Source organism: Malania oleifera, chromosome 7 (genome assembly GCF_029873635.1).
Source record: "Malania oleifera isolate guangnan ecotype guangnan chromosome 7, ASM2987363v1, whole genome shotgun sequence".
Classification (NCBI taxonomy): Eukaryota; Viridiplantae; Streptophyta; class Magnoliopsida; order Santalales; family Ximeniaceae; genus Malania; species Malania oleifera.
Window position 1 is genome coordinate 27255434 of NC_080423.1, and position 25531 is coordinate 27280964.

General features: G+C 36.8%; 1 protein-coding gene across 1 annotated transcript in view; it reads right to left on the reverse strand.

Moving 5' to 3' along the window:
* Positions 1–1959: 1959 nt before the first annotated feature.
* LOC131159406 (uncharacterized) overlaps positions 1960–25531 on the reverse strand; it is a 31396-nt gene continuing 7824 nt past the window's right edge. The window contains exons 4-6 of the mRNA XM_058114289.1: positions 5398–5456; positions 4672–4717; positions 1960–2329 (exon numbers count right to left, since the gene is read on the reverse strand). Coding sequence (XP_057970272.1) covers positions 2211–2329; positions 4672–4717; positions 5398–5456 — 224 coding nt within the window. The 3' untranslated portion in view covers positions 1960–2210. The remainder of the gene's footprint in view (positions 2330–4671; positions 4718–5397; positions 5457–25531) is intronic.

Genomic DNA, 25531 nt, shown 5'->3' on the forward strand with positions numbered 1-25531 from the left:
ATGATATGTCTTAATGTTCAGATAGAACCATAGACAGACCTCAGAGCTAACTTCGATCGACCAACGCCAGGTTTTTAGGCTAAGTTAAATAGCCTTAGCTCAGATAGACCCTAAGTCCCTGCACGTAACTTTTTACTAAAAAACAGGACTTAAGTTTGAAAGGATTTTGGGCGACCGAACATTGATGTTCAAAACGCCTCGTTCGATCAAATGGTTGAAAAGTCAGAAAGGTTGACTTGGGTCGGGCGACCGAATCAAAATAAACTAAATGTCCTTGGTTGACCGAACGTATAGTACTGACTTTTTCACCTTTCCTGGGCGCCCGAACTTTACGTTCAAAATTACCTTAGGCGACTGAACTTTGAAGTTCGGCAAACCGAACTTAGAACCAGGAGACCGAACCTCGAGCGTTTAGAAAATCACCTTGGCTCAGCCACACGAGCACGATCTTGGGCACCAAAACTTGAAAAATTCCTTTTTCATCTGTCTGTTTAGGCGACCAAACCTAAGGTTCGGGCGACCGAAACTTTCGGGTTGCCCAGATTTAACTGCGGTAATTAGGGTAAAAATTTAATTAAACTTTTTTAATAATACCATTTATGTCCCGACGGTCATTTTTTAGAAACTCTATAAATACCCCTTTCATTTGTTTAATTAGCAACTTTGATTAACTCTCAAATCCTCTCGAATTATTTTGTTAATCAAAGTTTTCCCAAACCGTTTTTAATGCAAAATCTCTTTTATTGGGGCAAATCTTTTATATTTTTCAACTCTCTTCATTATTCTTTGAAAACCATCTTTACAAGAGAGTATATTTTCATTTGGGCATTCATTTTGATTTGCACATATAATTTTAAATGCTTGCATTTTGTTTTTTGTGTGCAAAGCTTTTGAAAGTAAAACTCTAGACTCTCCTATATCTTATTGCAAATATTTTCAGAGAAACATTTGATTTAGGGTCTAAATTTTTGAGGTCCTCATTATACATGTCATATTCAAATATTACAAAAATTATTTTGAAAGCACCCTTACTCCTAGAGCATTATTTCATATCTTTACAGAGTGCATATTTTATTAGTTTTATTGTATACATCTTTGTTTGTTTTAAGAAGCATGTTTATATGTACAAAAATATTTTTCATGTGTCGGTTGGATTCAACTCGGAATTGAACAGGAAAGTCTCAGTCTCATAAATTAGACTGGTTCGATTCAACCCGAAAATTGGACTGGAATTTTCCTCGCCCCAAAGAAGATGATATAAATGGCTTCTACTCCGCTCATTTAAGTAAGTAGGGATAGTATAATCCTTGAAAGATATGCTCAAAGCGGAGGCGTAAGTTGGTTTGGCCAAACCTCGATAACAAATATCGTGTGTCGTTCTTTCCTTATCTCATTTAATTTATGCACTTTAAATTCAGCATGTATATGCCTATTTATTCATAGTTCTAATTACTTGAATGCACACTTTTATTTAAATAAGATATGCTACACGTGTATGTCTACATTTATCGTTTTATTAACTTACATACACGTTTGTATTATGAATAAAATATGAACTGTGATGAATCGGCTAAATGATCTAATTAGTCAAATAGTTTTTAAATCTTCAATTCACCCCCTTCTAGGGATTACACCATTTCTAACAAGGCCAACTAGTTATTTTTACATTAATTGTTACTTTATCAATCTTACCGATTATCCTACCCATTATATTTGCCCCTCTTCACTGTTAGGTCAAGAACAAAAACGTTACATTTTACAATACCTCAGTATGAATTGGATTAGTTCTTCTAGTGGATATCCTTAATTCCCTCATTTCTTGAACCTACTTGTCCCAAATTTAAAAATACTAACTGATTTTCTCAACTTAAATTTACTCTTTGAACTCATGCACATGTTTATGAATTCCATCTCTCTCCTGATTCTACATTTTCAATAATAGCAAGGGGCACCAAAAGATGGGAAAGCAAGGTGATGGCAGATTTTCTTTTTCTTTTTTTGTTGGAATAATAGCTCCTCAAATAGCCCATACACACCTTTATAAAAAAAAAAAAAAAAAAAAAGAGAAGCTACATTTGATAATAAAATAAAATAATATAATGATCTCAAAGAGATTTGAAAATTAAAGTGACTAGTAAATTGAACTTCATCTACCATCAACAGCACCGCTACTCTCTCTCTGTCTCATGCCCAGGAGCTATTGCATTTCATTAGTGAGCAGAGGAAGTTCTGGCTTTGTGCATGTCGGAGGGAGGTGGCATGGAAGGAGAAGAAACCGCCGCGTGGTAAGATGAGGAGGCAAGTTGGGCTAGCGCTGGAACAGCACCACCTGTTGCAACCCAAAGCAAGCAATCACTCAGTTTTATTAGGAACTACCAAAGAATAAAACTTAGAATATTCCATTGCCAAGACCCATCACCAGACACAAAAATGTCCGTAGGTAGGAAAGCACGTGCTCTGTTTCCATCAGAGGGTCTTGGTTCGCATATCAAAGCTATTAACACATTAATAAACATCAGCAGGGCAACGTTGGCACTGGGGCTACATTTTCTCTGAGATGACCATTTAAACATCCTACACAAACTAATCTTCAGATGAAAAATGAAAACCCCAAGGTTTCACCATAACGAGGTGTACCTTTCCAATCAGTTCTCCATGGATGTCTGCTTTGGGTCAAGATTAAAACATTGAATTCAGGAGCATATGAAGATAGGGAACAACTACAAAGATAATTGAAACTGAACCATAACAAATGAAATTTGGACAACAGATTCAAATACAACCTTTCTGCTTTGTTTTGTTTTGTATGGCGTTTAAAGAACAGACCCATCTCAAAACTACAGAATTCTGAAGGTGGGGTAATTGCAAGACAGAAAACTAAATCATCTAAAGAGTAAAAATTCCACTTATGGTGTTAATGTGCTAACAAACACAATAACACGCGTGCATATTATTAGGATTATATTATTAGGAGGAAGCTAGAATTTCATATTGGAAGGGACCAAAAACATAAAGCTACCATGTCAATTCATAAATGGAGGAAACTCAATTGAAAGAATCAAGAGGTTAAGCAGAAACTAGAAAGTAACTGATCAAATTAACGCTTATTCATTCCCAATGGCATGGCCTGGCAGCCATGGAGGGCAGAGGGTGTGGAGAAATGAGTGGAAAGTTGCGAGTCGGTGGTAAGGTTTCCAGGGAAACTTATGAAGCCCAATCAATTTTAAAAAAAAATTTTTATATTTATACATCTAACTTTAAGTTTTCAAATTGCAGGGGCTAAATTTTTTATATCTTTATTTATATGTATTTTAAAAATAAAAAATCCCCTTTTGTCCCTGTGTGCACGACCATGTGGACGTGGACTACATCAAGAAATAGATATACTTGAATAACAAATTCAACTCATTTCAAATCTTACGTATACTATACCAAATAGTATACATAGCAGTACTTAATTCCCTCATCCCTTGAACCTACTTGTCCCAAAACCAAAAATATTGACTGATTTTCTCAACTTAATTTATTAAATTGATGTCATTTCCTATTATGATTGCTTTTGGGCCGCCCGCGGGGGGTCGACATTTTATTAATGACAGAACTCATTTTTTTTACATACAATTAACGGTAGACTAACTATTGACTAACAGAAGGCTCACTTCGTCAAAAAAATTAAATCTCAAGGGGTTTTTAGATAGTTTTCAATACGTGAAGGAGTGGAGTTTTATATTCAAAAAACTCAGAGGGTATTGCTGCATTTTACTCAGACCTATGATCAAGCCACATATTTTCAAATCTAAAAGGAATAGGTTCCCATCTAATCTTTCCATAGTAGTCAAAGGCACACCTAGTATGCACCCAAACATGAGATGCAAAGGGGCAGCAAGACTAGCAACTCAAAGGGTATGAGGCAAGGCAACCTTCATGATCTGCACTGAGGCAATGTGATGTGCAATGAGTTGAGAGGCGCGCCTCGTTGACCATTTACACCCACCCTTTTTAATTTTTTAATTTTTTAAAATATCCTTTACCTGGAGTCCTATGCAGCATCAAAGAGACTTAGGTGCACCTAGGGCACGTTTAGGCGTGAGGCACAAAGAGGCAATGGGACTAGCGCCTCAAAGGGTATAGACAAGGTGACCTTCATGGTGCCACTGAGGCAATGTTGCACAACTTGAATGTTGGCCATTTACACCCTCATTATTTAAAAAAAAAAAAACCCCATCTCTTAAATGTTTTTCTAAAATTTTTATATGTGGCGTTTGGACTTAACTTGCATCCTCTATCAACATTGACCATAGTTACAAGAAAATATTTAAGAAAAAATAGATCTACTAAACCATAATGAATTCTACCTTATTAACAAGAATCACGGCTTGAATGCCACCTGTAATTGTGCCTAGATTTTTTAAAAGAATTCTCTGGCTTGGACTGATCACGTAATATTGAACTACAGTCACCACAGGTTATACGTATGGCTAGTTTAGCTACAAACTTTGTCTAGGAAATGACAAAGGGATGCAGTTACAAAAAGGAACACATTTCATGTACAAAGAGCTTTTCTAAATGTTTTCATTTAGTTCAACAAGCAATTTCATCAAACTCCATGTAAACAAAGTGTGACAGGAAGTGTAAGCCAACACAAATTATGCTTGAAGATAAATCTCTAACCTGCCAACCCTGCACATGCTGAGGAGAATACTATCACAGGTGGTGCCTGCACACAAAAAGAAATTTCAACAAGAATCTTCATTTGAGAGAGAAAAATGACAGAAAAGTATAAACAGCAGGTGACCCTTGTTCAGCCTGGATTTTAATAATATCTTTATTTTTATAATAAGACAAATCTATTAGAAAGAAGGATAAGAAATCCTCCAAGAAAAAATGCAATAATCTAAACCAAATAGATAGCATCCAGGCCCAGCAAAAAATATAGGGGAAAAAGAATCAAAACAGTGATACAAGAACAAGAATCTAGAAGTACAACTATAAACATGAGAATGAATCATATACACCAAGGCAAAGAGGGATTAGAATTTCAGAATATTTTTCTATGGTTCTACTCTTCTTAACAGACACTAGTTCCTGCCTTGTCTGACAGTATTTTACTTCTACAGTTCTATGGCAGACTGGGTTTGCCTAGTAATTGCTAGATTTTTCTTTCTTCTTCTCCATCATTTTAGTTGCATGACATCATTGTTTGCAACAGAAAATAAATAAATTTTAAAATCACATAAAATATCAGATATTGCCTGCCTAAGAAATAAACAGAAGATTACAGTCACTCACAACAAATGTTGCTTCTATGGGCAGATACACAGGTTTCCATATGAAAATTACCAATTTAACAAATGCAAACAGAGAATCCAAAGAAAGTGAATGAAGTAGGAATCTTACACCAATAAGAAAATGTACCCACATAGGTCCCTTTACCCACTTCTGGACAATTGGCATCACTGCATAGCAAAACAAGCAAATAAAGATCAATAAATGGACTCTGTTACTCAAATCAATCCCAATTTTGGTTCCAAGAAAAAATGCATCAAATAGTTCAGGAAAGCCATTCTAGTTACGCCAGTAAGACAAAAGTAGAACAATACAAATTGAAATTCAACCAAATAACACAAAACCATAATATATCCATCATGTTAAAAGCCACCAATGGAGCTTCCTTCACAAAGACAAGCTACATGTTGAATGGTCAATGCATCCATAGCAGACAGCAAGATAAAATGCAAAATAGAATTTACAATTAATATTTGAAATTTGATAATAAAATCCTTATTGTAATGACATAGTATAGTCATCCATCAGAAAAGACATAACATGGATTCAGAATTCATGTTATGAACAAAAGGAAAGGGAAGAGCTTTGCACAAGAGGGTTCACAACGCTCTCCTCTCGACTCCTCCAAGACAGCGAGAATAGCAGAAATCTTCTCCTCTGCTTCTCCTAAATCCTACTGCATGAGACCTCCCTTCATTGATACCCAAACCCAAAAACCAAACCTAAATATCAACAAAACCACAGCCTTCAAACCTATTTCTCTTCTGCTTCCAGAAATTTCTTTTGGCCACCCGAAAACTTGAGCATCAGTCACTCACATCTCCCATTGGCATGTCCTCCTTGGCAATCATGGATCATTCGACCTTCACCTGTGACTACCTTCAATGCACTTATCAGTCTTCTCGCCAAACACCATTCACCCTTTGGACTCCAGAATATGTCAGAACTAGTGGGAGGAGATTCAGGTGGCAATTCAAGGAAGGCATTCACATGGGGAAGACATTCCTCTGCTAGTGTGGAATGAAAGGTCTTCTATGCAAATCACATTGAGACCTGGGACTTTTTCAGAGTTCGTCAGAAGAAAGTTTTCTCAAATTTTATTGAAGAGAGTGGAATTCCTCTGGATCATTAAGACCTGCATAGGGAATTGAGGAGCGATGAGCCAATTGGTGAGGATTGTATCTTAAAGGCAAAGGCTCATAGGTATCGATCAAGCTGCATCCCAATGTTAAGAGGAGATTTCTTCATCTAGAGAAGGGATCCATAAGGGGAAAATGTTATGTTCTGTGCATCCCTGAGAGAAAGAACTGCAAAGGTGGAGAAGCTTATTCGAAGCTCTTGATTAAACATGGCAAAGACTTCACAATCAGATGCACAGAGTGTGCATCCTTGAACCTTATATGCCATGAGAGGCTGGCGATGAAGCAAAGCTGTGGTTCGAGACAGTGAAGCACGCTTTTGTAGAGTTTGTCAGTAATGCACTGGTGATGGGGAGGAGAAAATCAAGAAGCAGCAATTCGGAATCTCATGTTATCAGGATTTAACTTCCCTTCCTAGTTTAGTTTTTCAACCTGTTACAAAAATATAATTTGGGCTTGGAGTGGGAGGTTTGGGCCTATCACTAATGATCCTTTCAGAACAGTCACTAAATGGGGCATTAAAGAAAAGGGGGGAAATGGGCTAAGTCCAGCTCAACAGGGTAAGGGGCCTTCCACAGAAGAAAAGCACATAAGCTTGGTAACCCAGAGCGAATGAGTACTGGAGACTATAGAGATGAAGGTACTCGGTGCAGGAATTTGGTACAGACTAGAGTGTCTCTAACGGAAATTAGCTTAGAAGAAGGCAGTTTCAATAAAAAATACAAGAAGAATTTAATACAGAAAAATAAGATTGATCTTCTCAAAGATCATTTTTTGAAGATGGAGCCGAGAAAAGGTGATAAAGCTAAAGGGGCTAGAAAGTTCAGAGATGTAAACCTTCCGAAAAGGGACATAAAATATTAACAGGAAATTAGCTTGACACAGCAGAAATATGGCACTACCCATTCGAAAATTGACCCATGTAGCAGCAAGGGAGCAGAGAGTAGTCTCAATATTGGCTCAGTATTTAGCAGAAAATCAAAGAAACAAAAGGGGAGGAGATTAGTGATGACAAGGAAAGCTCAGATTTAGAAGATGACCTAAGCAGCTTTTGCGATTCTGATACAGCTTGCTAGTTTGACCAGTTAAGAGGAGAGGTAGGTATGGAAGGAGAACACAAACGGGAGAACTTTCAAGACGTCTTTGTTAAATGAAAGGGAGAAAATTCAGCATATAGGAGAAGAGAGTTCTCTATTGTCCTCTGACACTAGGCAAGGGTTAGAAGATTCTATTAAGCACAATTCAGACCAGAGTATAGCATTGATTGAAGAGGGGTCTTTAACCCCAATCCCTCAGCCTATTCTTAATAAGGTGGAAGCTCTTGCAATTCCTTCCAAATTCCAATTTTGGGAAGGGGAATGATGAAGAGGTAGCCAATCTATTAGGCGATTTGAATTCTCCAGAACCTGGAAGGTATTCTTCCTCTTCTTGTTCAGTCCTATTTTCCTTTTGATGCTTTATGGAACAAGGAGGGATCAGCCAATGGAAGTGCTTCCAGTTTTGGTCTAGGGACAGTGAGAGGGGCTATGGCAGCCCAAACGAGCTCCTGATGACATGGCTTTGAAATTAGTGAATCCTGCTAGGGCCAAGGTTAAGTTGGGGGTGAGTCCAAAAACTTATGAGTGGAAAAAGAAGAAGGTGCAAAAAGAATTAAAGAATTTGGTTTCTTCTGGAAAGGGTACCAGGAAAGGGAGAAAATGTGTTAGATTATGAAGATTATAAGTTGAAATTTTAGGGGTCTAGGGGATGTTAGGAAGAGAAGTTTGATTAGGGAGGTTTTGCTTAGGAATTCTCCCAATATTGTTTTAATCCAAGAGACTAAGCCTGATTTAGTTGACGAGGAGGTTGTTAGATGGGTTTGGACAAGGTGCTGTAACAGTTGGGTTTCTGTACCCTCTCGAGGGTTGGTAGGTGGAATCCTCATGTTGTGGGATACTTGTTCTATTACCAGAGTGGATAGTCTAGTGATTCCCCCCACCCCCCCCCCCCCCCCCCACAGGGCTCATTTTGTTTTGCTAGAAGATAGGGGTCAATGGTGGGTTTTCTCCATGTATGGTCTTTCAAGTCCTGCTCCTAGGGGCTCTTTTTGGGATGAGCTTTATTTTGTTTCTGGACCTTGCTCTAGGTGGATTATGGGCCGCGATTTTAATGAAATGAGGTTTTCTCAGGGAAAGAGGAGGGGCGACAGGATTGCTGCAACTGTGTCGAAGTTTGATTTGGCTATTAGGGAGTGTGATTTCAAGGATCTTCCTTTGGGAAATGCTAATTTTATGTGGTACGTGGGTGGAGCTAGGGAGGTGACTAGTAGAATTGACAAGTTCTTATTCACCAACAAGTGGGAAGAGTTTCCTAATCTCTCCTCATTTTCCTATCTTATTGGAATCAAGGAAGGTACCTTGGGGTCCCACTCCTTCTAGGTTTGATTATATGTGGTTACACCATGGCTCCTAGATTTGGTAAGGAATTCTTGGAGTGAGGATGTGAAAAGAGGTTGGAAGGGGTTTAGATTTATGAAGAAATTGAAGAGGCAAAAAGAAAAATTGAAAGAGTGGAACATGGAGGTGTTTGGAAAGATATGGTTTTAAAAGATTAATATTTTAGGAGAATTGGAATAGATAAATAGAAAGGAAGAAAGCACCATTCTTTTAAGGGAAGAGGAGGCAAGAAGGGTTTCCTTGAAGAATTAATTGGAAGAGCCAATATTAAAGAAATTAGAAGTTGGAGGCAAAAGATGAAGTTTAAATGGGTAAGAGATAGTGATAGTAATTTTAGATCTTTCCATAGGATAGCTAGTGGGAAAATTAAAAAAAATTTGATTATAGGTGGATAGGGGATTAAGGGATGTAATCGGTTCTATACAGTTCAATATCACCCTAAACCGATAACCGAACTGAAACATTAGGTTTTAAAAAATTCAAAACCAATATTAAACCGATAACCACAGCTCAATCAAATTAGTTACCGACAGTTTACCGGTTTGGTTTGGTTTTGCCATCGACTATAAATATTTGAACTCGAAAGCATTCAGAATTAGATTGGGACATAGGGAAATAAAAAATTTCCCTATCAAATAAAAGCCCAAGCCCAATCTAAAGCAGGCAATGATGCTGACGCCTGGACTGATAGTGTGTATGTGGTCCAAACTGTCTTTCTATAAGGAGAAGATGGCTGGAAACTTTCATATTCAGTCGATGTGGGACAAATGTAGAGTGCTGCTAACCTGCTGCACAGCCAGCATGCCTTGTGAGTAGTGGTTTGTGAAGGGAAAGACAGGAATGAAAAGGGAAGTAAGGTAAAAACTTGTCCGCATCACTTGTTTTTTAAAGAGAAAAATAAAGCTCATTCACATCTATAAATAGGCTTAAATACTCCAACACTATTTAAAAGGCACGTTTGATTTAGAACATACTAATGCTAAAAAAACTATGGTCTAATAATCTTAATGGTGCTAATGCTAAAAGTAAATTATTTTAATTAATAATCTTTAGAATAAATAGAAATAATTAATTACTAATATAGAACATAATATATAAAATTTGACTAATATTTGGAGTGGGATCCTTTGTCTGTTTACAAAATAGCCAAGCTAGAGAGACCTTTTGAGAAAGAGGAAGTTAAGTCTACAGTTTTCGGGATGGAAAGGGATAAAGCTCCTAGGCTTGATGGTTTTAGTTTAGCTTTTGTATCAAGATTGTTGGCAGGTAGTGAAGAATGACTTGAAGGTTTTCAATTAATTTTATGGGAATGGGACTTTTAATTCTACCTTTATTGCTTTTTGGTGCCCAAGAAAAGTAGGTCTATTGAAAAAGAAGAGGCTCATTTTTAAGTTGGATTTCAAAAAGGCTTACGACAGTGAGTTGAGTTGGAGCTTTCTGGATGATATTTTTATGAGGAAGGGATTTGAAGAGAGAGAGCGGAGATGGATGAAAGGCTGCATGTCTGATAAGAATTACTCAATCACAGTGAATGGTGAGCCTAAATCTTGGTTCATTTTAGTAGAAGATGTTTTAAGTAGAATGGTTTATAATGCAGTGAATGGAGGTTTAGTGAAAGGTTTGGGAGTGGGGAAGGAGGAAATTACGGTTTCATACTTTCAGTTTGATGATGATACTATCTTTTTATTGGAGGATCATAGGACCTTTTTTTTTTTAATATATTGGGGCTTATCCATATTTTTGAAAGGATTTTGAGGCTTAAGATTAATACGAGGAATACTAGCATCACAGCAATTAACGTGCCTGCAGAGTGTGTGATGCAAAGGCAGCATCAAGGTTTTGCAGCCATGGGAGAACTTAGAAGAAATATAAGAGAGGAAGGAAGGGGACGGGAGAAGAGAGAAGATACCAAGGGGAATTCACATTCACAACTCAATTCAAATTTAACAACTGTCTACGATGTGACTTTCACGCTATTTATAAAAAATCTTAAGACATGAAATTACACATATCCCCCTATCATTACATGAAACTACAAACAAAGCCCTAAATTGCACAAATATTACAACAATCCCCAAATGCACATAATCATATACTAATTAATACTAAACACATAATAAACTACTAACTAAACCTAACAATCATCAATCCAATTCTTCTAAGTATTCTCCAATAAGGATCTTCCCGAGGCCTTGCTTATTGTCCTACATCAACGCTCCCTCAAAAAAAATTTGGTCTTGAAGTTTGAAATGTTGGACGCTCAAAAGTAAGAAGCAAACTTGACCTCTTTAAAAGTCATTGCTTAAATGAGACAAGAAACCATGTTCCATTGGCAGCACCATACACTTGAGTTGAGAATTAGCATCAATGAACACATCAGGAACGACAAACTCGACAATAAGAATGTTTGAAAGACTTTAGATGTCTTCAAACACATTAATTGCCTTGCTATTAGTGTCTTCAAGTTGAATAACTCAAGCAAATTCTTTGTTTTGGTTGGTTGGTAGCGCGGGATTCAAGATGATCTTCTTACCATTATAGTGGAAGACACATCTTCGCTGTCGTTTAGTTACACCCAAATCATCCAACCAAAGAGAACCAAGGAGAGTATATGGCCAATCTTCATACGTATGATATCGCACCAAACATTAGCCAAATATTCACCCATTTGGATAGGAACCAAACATCTTTCACAAACATTTATGGTAATCAACACAAGATATCACATAAGGCTCTAGGTGAGGTTCCAGATGAAGCTGCATTCGAGTGACCCCATTTATGGAAACCACATTCATTGGACATCTTCCATTAATGATGATCCTGCAAACCTTTCTCCATGTTTGAGAAAGGTGTTGAAAAGCTTGAAATTGTACCCAAAGTTTGGCAAATAGCATTCCTTTTTCCTATAATTTGTCACCATGTTGCAGAATTTATACCTTTATATACTACAGCTTTCCATCACCAACAGCCCTAACACAATTTGCCCTCAATTCTCAATCTAATCATGCAAAACCACAAATTTGACTCCTAATTTCTCAAGAGCCTTCTTCAATTCACATGTAGTTTTGATAGTAGTGCTGCATAGAAACAAATGCACTTCAAAAATTTCACAAAATGCAGGAATAAAAACTGATTTTTGATGCTAGCAGTGCCAATTTCTAGTGTTTCGTAACAAATTATGGCAGGAGGAGCGGAGTCTGGCAGAATCCCACTCATGGTTGCCAGCATGTGGGGTGCGTAACGCCAACGATGATTCTCTAGTGATGCTTTTCTAGGAGGTGGTAGATCGAAGGGTGTTGAGTCAAATGGATGTGGTGGTGTGTCAAAACAACTCTGGCAAGGGTGGATTTTGAAGGGGTCAGCGGCTGGAGAATTTCAAGTGGTGCGTGGGGCTTCATAGCTAATCGGATGGTGATGAAATTTCCAGGAAATTAGGGTTTCAAAATCTGGGGGCACATATGGAATTCGAAAATTGTTCAAATAGAGAAGTAGAAGAAGAATAAGAGAATCAAGAGAATTTGGAGAGAATTAGAAGAAGAGAAGAAAGAGAGAAAAACAGGGTCTGAGAAGAGAGAAGGGGAAGATGGGGGGATTGAAATGGAAGAATGGAGATCAAAGTTGGGCTCTCATACCAAATGAAGCAGAGGAAGTATCAAGGTTCTGCTGCCATTTGGGGGGGGGGGGGGGGGGGGGGATTAAAAGAAATAGAGAGGGTAAGGATGGGGAAGGGAGGAGAGAGGAGATACCAAGGGGAATTTAGGTTCGCAACTCAATTCAAATTCAACATCAACTGTCTACAACATGGATTTCACACATTATTTATAAGAAAGTCTCTAAGACATAAAATTACACATATACCCCAACATTACATGAAACTATAAACAAACCCCTAAATTACACAATATCACAAAAAACCCCCCCAAATACACATAATCATATATACTAATTAATACTAAACACATAGTAAACTACTAATTAGACCCAACAATCATCGATCCAATTCTTCTTAAGTATACTCTAACAAGGATCTTCCCAAGGCCTTGCTTCTTGACCTACATCAGCGTGTTAGGGAGTTATCTTTCGAGGTAGGATGCTCTGAGTTGGAGTGACTGCTCTCCTATCAGGGGTTCCTTTGGGGGGTAATCCTAGATCAGTTAGTTTTTGGGATCCAATGGTTAAGAGAGTGTCCAAGCATCTAGGTGGGAGGAAGGATGCTCTTTTTCTCTTTGGGAGGCAAGATCACTATAATTTAGGTTGGTCTTTCTAGTATCCTGTTGTACTTTATTTCTATTTCAAAATTCCAGTGGGTGTTGCTAGTAAGATTGAGAGAATTATGAGAGAACTTCTCCGGTCAGGGGTAGGATGTTTTAGGGATCATTTGGTGAGATGGGAGGTAGTCTATAGGTCTAAACATGAGAGACATTTGTATCTTGGAAATTTGGTGTCTAAAAATACGGCTCCCTTGGCCTAATGATTTAGGTGGTTCCCCCTAGACGATTCTTCCTTGGAGCATAAATTTATTAAATGCAAGTTTGGACTTGACGGGAATGGGTGGGAGGTTCTAGATTTTCTTCAGAATGTCCGTGAAAAGCTCTTTCCCAGATTTACCCACGCTTTATTCACTATACTAAATTTTTGTTCGGCACAGGGGCATAATATCCATTTTAGAAAAGACCTTTAATTTGGGAATGTTGTTTTGTCCACATCTTTTCCTCACCTATTTCATTTTATCTCAAGAAAAAATGACCCCATTTGTTCTCTTAGTGTAGATCCGGATGGTCCTTTTCCTTCTTGGGATTTTCATTTTAGGAGATCTTGGATGATGGGGAAACAAATGAGTTATCTTCATTGTTGGTTCTGTTAATAATTGTTTATCCTCAGAAGCTGATAGTTCATCCTGGTTGTTGGATCCCTTGGGGCTTTGCTCTTGCAAATCTTTTTGTGAATTCTCGGTTAGCACCGATTTTCTCTTTCCACTCTACAAAACTATTTCGAAGGCCAAAATTACCCCCTAAACTCGAAGTTTTCTATTTTGGTTGTGCTTAATAGGATAAATACTAATAACTTACTGCACATTAGGAGCCTTTTAAAGGCTCTCTATCCAGATATACATGCGCCATGTTTTGATTGCTCAGAATCTGCTCTACGTTTTTTCCTGCATTGTGATTTTGCATGAAAGGTTTGGAACAAGCTATTCAACTATTCTGGAGAAAGTTGGGTTTGTCCAGGGACAGTGGAGGAGGTTTTGGCAATATCTTTTGTTGGGTTTAGTAGGAAGAAGGAAGGAAAAGTGCTATGGAATTGTGCTTTATTTTCAATTTTTTGGGGCTTGTGAAAGTAACATAACTCACTTATATCTTAAGGGGAGAAGTTATCATTTTTGTTGGTGAAGGAGAAGATTCATTTTCTGGCTTTTCTATGGTGTGTGGGTAATGGAAACTTCAAGGGGACGTGCTTTTGTGCTTTTCAGATATTCAGCACGATAAACATTTTCTGCTGGCTTCTTAGGCCAAAATGATTATCTTGTGCCGTTCTTTATACTTTTCGGTTTTCTTTTTTTGTTCTCTCTGGGGTTTCCCATATTTCATTACAAATTCCAACAATAAGCATAGCAAACTATTGCCATTTCCATGTCCCAAGTTCTTTAGAATGACTCCAGAAGATACACAAACAGCAGTTTCCAAAGCAGATTTGAGTGACTCGACAACGATTGTGGCACAAAAAGATAACAAGCAGATGAGTAACAAAGATTTTTTTCCCTTTCCTGATAAATAATTCTTTTTCTCTTTTCTGATAATCAGTATCTAGAATGCCTTAACCTGCTATCTGAGTTTCCCTCCACAAACCTTTTTCAGTGTATAAGAGCCTACCTTATTTCAGCCAAAAACATGAGATATTGCATCACCCATAATTCTGTGCTAGTTTTTTTTTTTTGTATAATATATAGCAAAACAAGATGAATTTATTAGAAAAGGAATGAGTGTACAAGAAGGAGAACAAGAAAAGCTCGACAGAAGAAAGAAGACAAAAAACATAAAACAAAACTCAAACAATCAAACTAACAATGCCAACCAATCCTGTTGGATATCAGAAAACCTCACTCCTTTAAAACAACAAGCAGAAGCACACCAAAGCGAGGCCAAATAATGAATATTCTCCCGTAACAAAGATAGATTCAGCTTTTTTTTTTTTTATAAATATATGAGCATTTCATTCAATCCATAAACCCCACAGGACTGCAAGAGCCGTACACATACACAAAGCATGAGTATCCTTCTTTTTACCAAAAACAGCAAAAGAACTAGCCAACAAATCCTCCATCGACTCCAGACAAATCTATTTTCTCCCAGAAGACCCAAAAAGCTTATTCCACATATTCCAAAAAAACGAGCAGTGTGCAAAAACAAATGAGACGCTGCTTCGGAACTATCAAGACAAAGAAAACATATATTAGGAGAAAGTTCCTTTTAAGGTCTCCTACTCTGCAACAGATTGTTGGTGTTTAACTCTACTAAGAACAACCAACCAAATAAAAGCCTTGATGTTCAAGAGAAGTTTGGGCCTTCCAAATAATTCTAAGTTTGGGTCTTCCAAATAATTCTATGTAGTGGAAATAAAATATTAGCATTAATCAAGTAGTCACAAAAATTTTTGCAAGAGTATATCCCAGAGTCTAAAGAGCACAAATATCTATCCACACCAATGGAAGGACAGCAAGTTCTCAATAACTTCAACAAGGAAGACAACTCCTCCACCTCTCTACATTGGTTGTCAAACTCCCGATCTGGATCGTAGGATCATATGATCCTATAGTCCCAAAACAGAATTCAGGATCCCAGCAGGATTGTATAGAACCGTAGAATCGTAATGGGATCGTACGAGTCTGCTTCATGAGCTGAAATTGAATTTTAAGGGCTTGGGCTTTATAAATTAAGGTCCCACTATGAATTTCTAAAGCTCCCAAATAGGTCTTTCTCTGCTCTTTTGGCCCATTTGGCCCAAAGCCTTCAAATTTTAGGGCAAAAATTAGGGACTTATATCGGGCAACAACAATCTAGAGACTCCTTCAGGTCCTTCGACACTCAGCAGTCAGCAAGAGAGCCTTCAGGAGCAGCACCAGTCGTCACAGAGCTCCTTCAGGTCCTTCAGCAGCAGCAGGAGAGCCTTCAGAAGCAGCAGTCATCTCCAGTTAAAGCCCTCATCTCCTTCAACAGCAGCAGAACCTGAAGCTGAAAAGCAGATCTCCTTCAGGCTTTGACAGAGCTATCTTCTATGAATAGGCCTATCTCTTCTTTCTGCCTCTCTACATGTTTCAGCAGCAGCAGGGCATCCTTCTGAAACTCTTATATTTTCTTCTTGAGACTTGAAATCTTATGAAACTCTTATTCCTTCTTGTTGAGAGTTGAGACTTGAAATCTCTTCTTTTCATCCTTGTTCTTAAGGTCTGAAAATATGAAAAAAATCTGAATTTCTGATTTTGTTTTGAAAATATGAAGATTGGAGATTGATGATTGACTCTAATATCTCATTTCTAACTTTTCACCATGACTCCTGAATTTTAATTTTGTTTTGATTATAAACAAAGCTTATAGTCTTAAGAATTGTCATAAAATTCCACATACATTGATTTTTAATTTTCATTTGTAAGTAGAATCTTACAATCCTCAATCCGATTCTACAATCCAGTCATGGTTTTAAATAACGGCCATTACGTAGTGTAACGGCCGATACGTAACGTAAATCAAGGGCTCTGAAACCGATACAGGCCGAAAATGCGGTTCGAAAAAAATTCACAGCCGTAACGGTTCATAACGGCCGTTACCCCAACGTTACACTCCGTAACGGTCCGTTACGGACCGTTACATGCCAACAACTTGCAGAATCTCCTTTCTGCTACGCAGCGTTCCTTTCCCCCTTTCCTGAGTCCCAACCACCCATCTGCCATTCAATCTACCTAAATCTAATATTCAAAGAGCAAAAACACTTACCTTGAAATTTTGTTGGCCAAGCTGCCTAAGCTATAAGAAGGCTTCACGCCTTCACTCCTTCGAAGCCTGAGCTAATCTACTCATCTTCGCAGCTTTCGTCTAGCCTTCCTGAATCCTGATCCTAACTAAGTTCTTCGAAGCTTGAGAGTGGCCAAAGGCAGCTTCATCCGCCAGTCGTCGCACTCGCCGCCACCAGCCAGCCCTCTGCCAGTCGTCGCACGGAGCTTGGAGTCATCAATAGCACTTCGCCAGCCTCCGCCAATCGTCGCACTCACCGCCACCAGCCAGCCCTCCGCCAGTCGTCGCACAAAGCTTCAAGGTTTCGAGGCTCCTCTAGTCCTTCGAGTCCCCTCCCCTCTCTCGGTCTCAGACTCTCTAGCCTCTGCTCATCTCAGCGTATGAGATAAGCTTTAAAATTTCAGTCAACACTCAACACCCACATGGCCACATCTTAAACTTTTTATTTTTATTTTTATTTTAATTATAATTTGTTGTAAATTATGTTTGTTAAATTGAATTTAAAAAAAAGAGTAATTTAATAGAGTAAAAAATTAATCTCGGCGTATGAGATAAGCTTTAAAATTTCAGTCAACACTCAACACCCACATCTTAAACTTTTTATTATGGTTTTTTTTTTTAACTATAATTTGTGTAAATTATGTTTGTTAAATTGAATTAAAAAAGAAAGAGTAATTTAATAGGGTAAAAAATTAGAAAACAATAATAATTATGTAAAATAAAATTTTCTTAATTTATAAATATTCTAATTGTCTTATATTTTTTGAAAGGTAATTAGGAAAATCTAGTTCCATCACATATTTCCTATTTATAAATATTTTTTAAGTTTTAAAACATCATTTTGACCTTAAATTTAAAATTAGGTAAAGTAAATCGTTACATGATCTATTTTTTGTTTTTAGTTATCAAATAAAGTAAAAATTGATAACTTAATAAAAAAATTTTAACCTAATAGTTAATATATTAATAATTCAGATTTTTACTAATTACTAGTTTACTACTGAAATTTGTAAAAAAATTTTATTTTAAAAAATTAAATAGTCAATTTGTACTGTACAGATCTCTATTAGTGATGTTGTGATGTATATGAAAGTAGAGCAAGTCTTTTCCACCTTTAAAATTACAATGTTAATTTCTTATAGTTATAAATGAAAATAAAATCAAGTTATAAAAAATAATGAAAATATCTTTTTAAAGATAAAGGAATATATTTTTTTGTAATAAAATATCTAATATTTTATAATTTTGTTTATTTAAATATTAAAATAAATTAAACATTACTTATTATTTTTATTCGAATATTATATTTTATTTTTACATAATAAGTATTTAAAATTAGAAGGACTATTTAGTACTTATTATTTAATATTTACTAAATTACTAATCATAATATTATTCCTGTCATTTTTTTAGAAAAGTTGTAACTTTGTATTTTCTCAATGTTTTGTGTAGAGATCATCAAATTAAGTCTATCAATATGTCACGTGATAGAGGAAATGAGAACTTACCTAGTGAGGGTATTGGATGGCATTTTGATACTGCGGTGGACGGTGATAGATATGTTATTATGTGTAAGTTATATGGGAAGATAATTAAAGGAGGCATTACACGCTTGAAACAACACTTGGCACATAAAAAAGGTCAAGTAGCTAGATGCTTAAATGTGACCACACAAGTCAGAGAATAAATGATGAAACATCTACAACAGTATACTAAGAAGAAAAGAGATAAACAAAAAAGGCAAGAAGAAGCAGAAGCCCAAATTTGAGGAGATTTTGAGAATTTGAGCGATGAAGAAGACTTGGAAGAAGAAAGTATGAAATTTGCTCGACAAGAAAGCATACGATCACAGCAACAATGGGAAGAGAGACAAAGATTTCAAGCAAGAACATCTAGAGGGGGTAATATTTATGAAGAGGGAGGTGGCTCTGGCAATGGTGCTACCAGCGGTTTCAATAGAGCAGGAGCTTGATCTTATAGTGGTCAAGAAGCTGGAGGTAGTGGATGACAATAGATCAATCCTGATGCCCCTGAAGCTAGACTAAAGGCAATGGATCCTATTTTAGAAAGAAGCAAGAGTGCGAAACAACCAAAAATCAACACTAAGTTACTGAAAGGTTTAAGAAGTAAATTAGGAAAAGCAGTTGAAAAATTCCTAATTTATAATCGGATTCCAGCAAATGTATCTGACTATCCATTTATGCAGCCTATGCTTGATATTGCTGTAGAGGTTGGAAAGGGGATGAAGGGTCCATCACCCTATGAGATATCTGAAATCTATTTGGAGCAATAGTATCAAGATATGAAAAATTATATAACTTCTTTTGCTGGAATTTGGAAGGAGAGAGGTGTAACCCTTATGTGTGATGGTTGGTCAGGACCAACTAGAAAACACATTATGAACTTTTTAGTTTATTGCGATAGAAGCACTGTGTTTCATAAATCAGTTGATGCCTCTGATGTGCCAAACAGAACAGCTGAATATTATTTCAGGTAATTTTCTAATTTTAATTGTATATGCAAATAGTATTATAAACTTGCATGTTCTTAATTAAATAGTAGTAATTATTGAATCTATAATTTCATTTCAGATTAATGGACGAGGTGGTTGAAGAAATTGGAGAGGAGAATGTTGTCCAAGTAGTGACTAATAATGAAGCTGTAATGAAGGCAGGAGGAAAATTATTAATGCAGAAGAGGTCCAACCTCTATTGGACAGCATGTGCAGCTCATTGCATAGACCTTATTCTTGAAGATATTGGTAAGAAAAGTAACGTGAAGAAGGGCTTTGAAGATGTAAGAACAATAACCTCATTTATTTACAACCACACATGGACAGTGAATTTCATGAAGAAATTCACAAATAATAGAGAGTTACTTCGCCTTGCCATCACTCGATTTGCCACAAATTTCATTGCTTTGGAGACAATTGTCAGGCATAAACAAGCATTAAGGGAAATGTTTACATCTAATGCTTGGAAAAACTCAAGGTTTGGGATGGCAAAATCAAACCCAGCATATAATTCAAAGAAAATTATCTTAGACAAAGAGTTTTGGCAAAAAGCCTCTAATATAATTAAAGTGCAAGAACCCTGAGTGAAAGTTCTTAAATTGGTTGATGGTGATGAAAAACCAACCATGGGCTTCATATACGAGGCAATTGATAGGGCGAAGTTGATCATTCAAAAAGATTGCCGGTTTTACAAAGACTATTGGAAAATTATTGACAACTGGTGGAGTTTTCAGTTGCACCAAGATTTGCACGCTGCTGGTAAGTGTAAATCAAATACAATTTCTTATTTTTTTAACTTTTAAATTATGCATAGTTGCATTACAAAACTATTGATTAATATGTTTCTAAATTTAACTGTAGGGTATTTTTTGAACCCACAATTTCTTTATGGTGCTCCACCTTCTCCTGAAGTTGCTAGATAAGTCATGAATGAGGTTAAAAAAGTGATAACCAAGTTGGTACCCGATATAGATACTCAAATTCGGGCTATTAATCAAGTAAGTATTGGTTCCATTAAATTGAATAATGAATTGTTCTAGTATTCTGTAATACTTTCAAGAATAATTATTAATACATCTAATTAATTAATTATATTTCACAATCATTCTTTTTTAGTTGTTGCTATATCGAGATAGGCAGGAGACTTTTGGAACCCCGTTGGCTCAAAGGGCAGTGAAACAAACAAATCCTGGTAAATATGGCTATATAGCTAAATAATGGATGAATGACTCTATTTTCCCTTTTTATGTTCAAATTTGACTTTTGAAATATACGCTATACTAACATAAAACTCTTTTTAATTATTCATGCAGCTGAATGGTGGATTCATTATGGCTTATGTGCTCCTGAGCTCCAAAGAATAGCAATCAGAGTTCTTAGCCAGACCACATTAGCTTCGAACTGTGAGCGTAATTGGAGCACCTTTAGCCTCATCCATACGAAAACAAGAAATAGATTAAAGTACATGAGACTACAAAAACTTGTTTTCGTACATTACAACATGAGGTTAAAGTTAAGACGTACAATGAGAAAAAGCCAACAAGAAATTGAAAAGGGTTTCAATCCTATCAATTTGGACTACATTTTTGAAGAAGATGATCCTTTAAGTCAATAGTTAGAGGAGAGAGAGACACCACTACTCGACGGTTAGAACAATTCAAATTGGTTAAATGAAGAAGTTGGTGGTACTACAGAAGGAGGTGATCAACCACCAATAAACGCGCATGATGATTCAAGTTCAAGCCCTGAACGTACACAAAGTGATGACAATCTTGGTTTGATCCCACCAAGTGATGATGATGGTGATAGTGGTGCTGGAGCTGGAGTTGGGGGGGTGGCAGTGGTGGTGGTGGAGGCGGCGGCATAAAATATAATTATGGATATGACACAGGGACATCATTTGCAAGGGATATACATCCTTCTGATCCTTATGGACTACATGACATACCTGAAAATTATGACTTAAGTATTCCTCTAGGGAACCAATCTTCACAACCCAGGAGAAGGAGTGCTCGTGGTGACCTTGTTGATTCTACTGAAGATTCATATGGTGTGGTTCGTAATTTTGGAGACTTTGGTTTAGATGGTACATCATTACAATCATATGGATCTCATCCAGCATATCCACATTATGCATCTCGTGACTCACATTTTTATCCTAGTGGATCAGGAATCTAAGGATCTAGTGAATCTTCTTCTACACACTACCCAGAGCCAGCCCCTGCCCCAACTTATGGATATTATTCAGGAGGATTTTCATCACCAATACATTTTCAAGAGCAACAACGAAATGACGCAAACTTTGGTTTATTCAACTGTGTATTTCCACAAGGATGGGGAGATAATTTCCCATCCCAATCTCAAGATACAGACGCAAATTATGAAGACCCTCCACGTCATTCTTTTTGGTGGTGACATGTGCTATGTTATAAATTTGTAATATTGTATTAATGTATTTTCAACTATTTATTGATATTTGATATTAATCACTTTTTAAATTCATGCATGTATAATGTGTATATTGAGTATTGAGTCTATTGATTCATTTTTAGTAACTTTATGACTTTAATTAATTGATTCTTACATTTCTACATCTTTTTACTCATTAAAGTAATGTAAACTATAAAAAAATATGCTTTTTTTTGTAAACAGCGTACTAAAATTAATATAAAAATCATAATGCCAATTAAAAAGCATTTGTAGGTTGAATGAAAGCCTTCAAAATTCATTAAAAATCATGTATTAATGGATTTCATGCTTATTTTTCGATTTTGGCATGGTTGTGCATGCATGAAAAAAATTCACAACTGTTACGCCCGCTTCCCGTTACATAACACCCGCGTCTCCCACGACCTGCAACACCCGCGACGTTACCCGCGACCGCGATTTCGAACCATGAATCCAGTCCTGCGGACCTCCCCCCAACAATCCTCCGTATGATCCCAATCCTGACAACATTGCTCTCTATCATTACGAGTTACACGGAAATGTAAGTCCCAAGAAATGAAGAACCTTCAGAAAATAGAAAGAAGGAAATAACCTCATCATGACATGAACCAAATGGTAAAGACAAGAATATAATAGAGCAGCATTACCCACCAAAAAATCTTCCCAAAAACAAATACAAGAACCATTACCCAAGACAAACTTAGTATTAGGAACAAAGAGGGGGTAGAACTGAGAAATAAACCTCCACAAGCTTTCCAAAGATGATTCCTAAATTAGCATCCCAACACATGCAAACCAAATTTACTTTTTAATGACTCTATGCCAATTGCCAAAGAGAAGACTCCTCTAAGGGAAACCGCTCGTTCTAAAACGCCTCAATAGTTTTCTATTTTAATCAACTAGATAGTAGGCATAGCATAAGTATGCAGAGAATAAAATATAAGGCAAGAAATGATAGGAACAAATGCATAGTCATTTAGCCAAAAAACAGTGTTTTCAAACACAAACTTACCAAGACCCAAACCCCCTCTAACCTAGACAAACAGACAGTCTCCTAACTAAAAATATGATCTCTCTTATCCCCCCAACACCAAAGGAAATCTCACATGATGTCAATCTTACTAGATATCCCCAATAGAATCGTAAAAACAAACAAATAATAAAGAAGGATACTAGCAAGACAATCCTGAATGAGAGTAATGCGACCTCTAAAGAAAATAATGCACCTTGCAACCCACAAATGCTTAGACACTCTCTCCACCATTGGATCCCCAAAAACCACGGACCTAGGATTACCCCCAACAAGACACCTAGTCTTCTAGATAAGGGCCAATCCAAAAGACCACAACCCGCTAACAAAGCCAACTCCCTAGACCTACTAGATGTCAAATTGATGATTGGAATACCACTCTCCCCTAAATTAATTTTAATCCTAGAAACCCTCTCAAATATTTGAAAAAGAGTCAAAATGTACAAAACAGAATCTCTATGATCACAAAATGAAAAACATAGTATCATCAACAAAGATGGGATGGGACATGCAAACTCCCTCCCTGCCCACTTCCAGCCCTTTAACTAAACCCTTGTCAACCGCCATCTCCACCATTCTACTCAAAACATCAACAACCGAAAGAAACAAAAATGGGGATAATAAATCCCCTTGTCTAACACCTCTTGATGCTCTAAATAATGATTTAGGTTCTCCATTCACAATAACTGAGAAAAAAAAACATTAGACAAGCAACCCCTCATCCAACCCCTCCATCTCTCCCCAAGCCCTTTTCAAACCAACACCTTATCCAAAAAATTCCAACTAACCCTATCATAAGCTTTTCCAAAATCCAATTTGAAAAGAATGCCCTTCTCTTTATTTCAATGAACCTCCTCTACAACCTCAATAGCAACCAAAATAGGATCCACAATCTGCCTAACCCCCCCCCCCCTTTCCCCCCAACAAAATGCACATTGAGCCTTAGATATAAAATCATCTAACAGCTCAGTTAACATATTAGATAGTAACTTAGCAATGATCTTATTTACACTAGTCCCTAAACTAATAGGCCTAAAAATTGGCAAATCTTGGTAGATCTATTCCTCTTAGGCACCAAAGTGATGAAAGTGGAATTAATGCTCTTGCTAAGAATCTCATTACAATAAAAATTCATTAAAGACCTTTAACAAATCCATCCTAACCATATCCCAACAATCTTGAAAAAAGGCCAGATTAAACCCATTGGACCCAGACCTTTGTCCCTCTCCATCCAAACACAGTTTCCTTCACCTCATCCTCCGTAAAAGGTTTTTCCAGCCAACTGATTTGATCCCTAGAAATGGGATTCCAATCTACATCCTCAATCATAGGCATACAAAAATCCTCCTCTTAATAAAAAATTGGAAAAGAAATTAGTAATCTCATTTGCAATCAATCAAGAATTGGAAATAACCTCATCTCCCTCCAAATCCAATTCCTAATCATGTTTTTCCTCATCTTCCCATTAGCCAACCTATGAAAATTATGTATTACAATCACCTTTTTTCAACTTAAATTTAGTCTTTTGCCTACAACTCCTCACTTCCTTAAAAATCAAATCCTCCAACTCATTCTTCAATGAAACCGGTTAAGCCTCCTCACTCTCCAATAGATTAACACCTTCTATTTTCTATCTAGAAAATCTAACTCCCCCAAGAAAACATCCTCCTTCTTCCTTACATCCCCAAAAACTTCCCCATTCCAAATCGTCAAAGAATCTTTAAGACACTTAAGCTTCCTTATGAACCTAAAACCTTTCTAACCCCTCTCCAAATCCGCACACCAAGAATCTCTCACCACAAAAGGAACAGAATCGTGATCAAGCCACATATTCTCCAACCAAAAGGGAAAGGGACCCCACTTCACCATACAACAAAACAGGAAAATGGTCAAATGCAGTTCTAGACAAAACAATTTGGGAAATATTAGCAAAATCATCCTCCCAATCACTACAAAATAAATCCTATCTAACCAACTAGACATCCCTCTTCCCACCCATAGGCCAAGAGAAAAGAGTATTACCTAGGGGCAAATCCCTCCCTTTTTTTCTCCCCAAGAAACCTAGCAATATTAAAGTCACCACATACATCAAGGGGAACAAAAGCCAAAAAACTGCATACAACTTGTACCCGAAAATTGGGTCATGAAGGACCATAAACAAGCTTAACCCACAAATGGCATCTACATTAATATCCACCAAAACTGAAAGGAAAAAGAACCTACAAGGTTGTCAACTATAGTAAAGGAATGAGTATGCCAAACAACAAAAATGCCCCCAAATGGCCCCTGAGAAAAAATGAAATCCCAATCCTTACACCTACCCTCTCCTAAAAAATCTTAACCAACACCCCCCCCTCTCTACATTCTCTAATTTAGTTTCCTCAAGTAAAAAAAAAAAATCAAAAGAATGTTGAAAGAAGAAACGATTGAAAAATATTTTCTTCATTATTTTGTTCATATGTACAATCCAATATATAACACGATTACCTATTCTAAACAAGGAAACAATTTTCTACTGAATAATATCAAATCCACCATAATTACCCACTTTCCTAATTTGTATTTTATTTACAAAGATATTCAAGATTGATATTTTAACACTCCCCCTCAAGTTGGATCATAAATATTAATCATCTCCAACTTGCTAATAAGATCATCGAAGCTCTGTCGTCCCA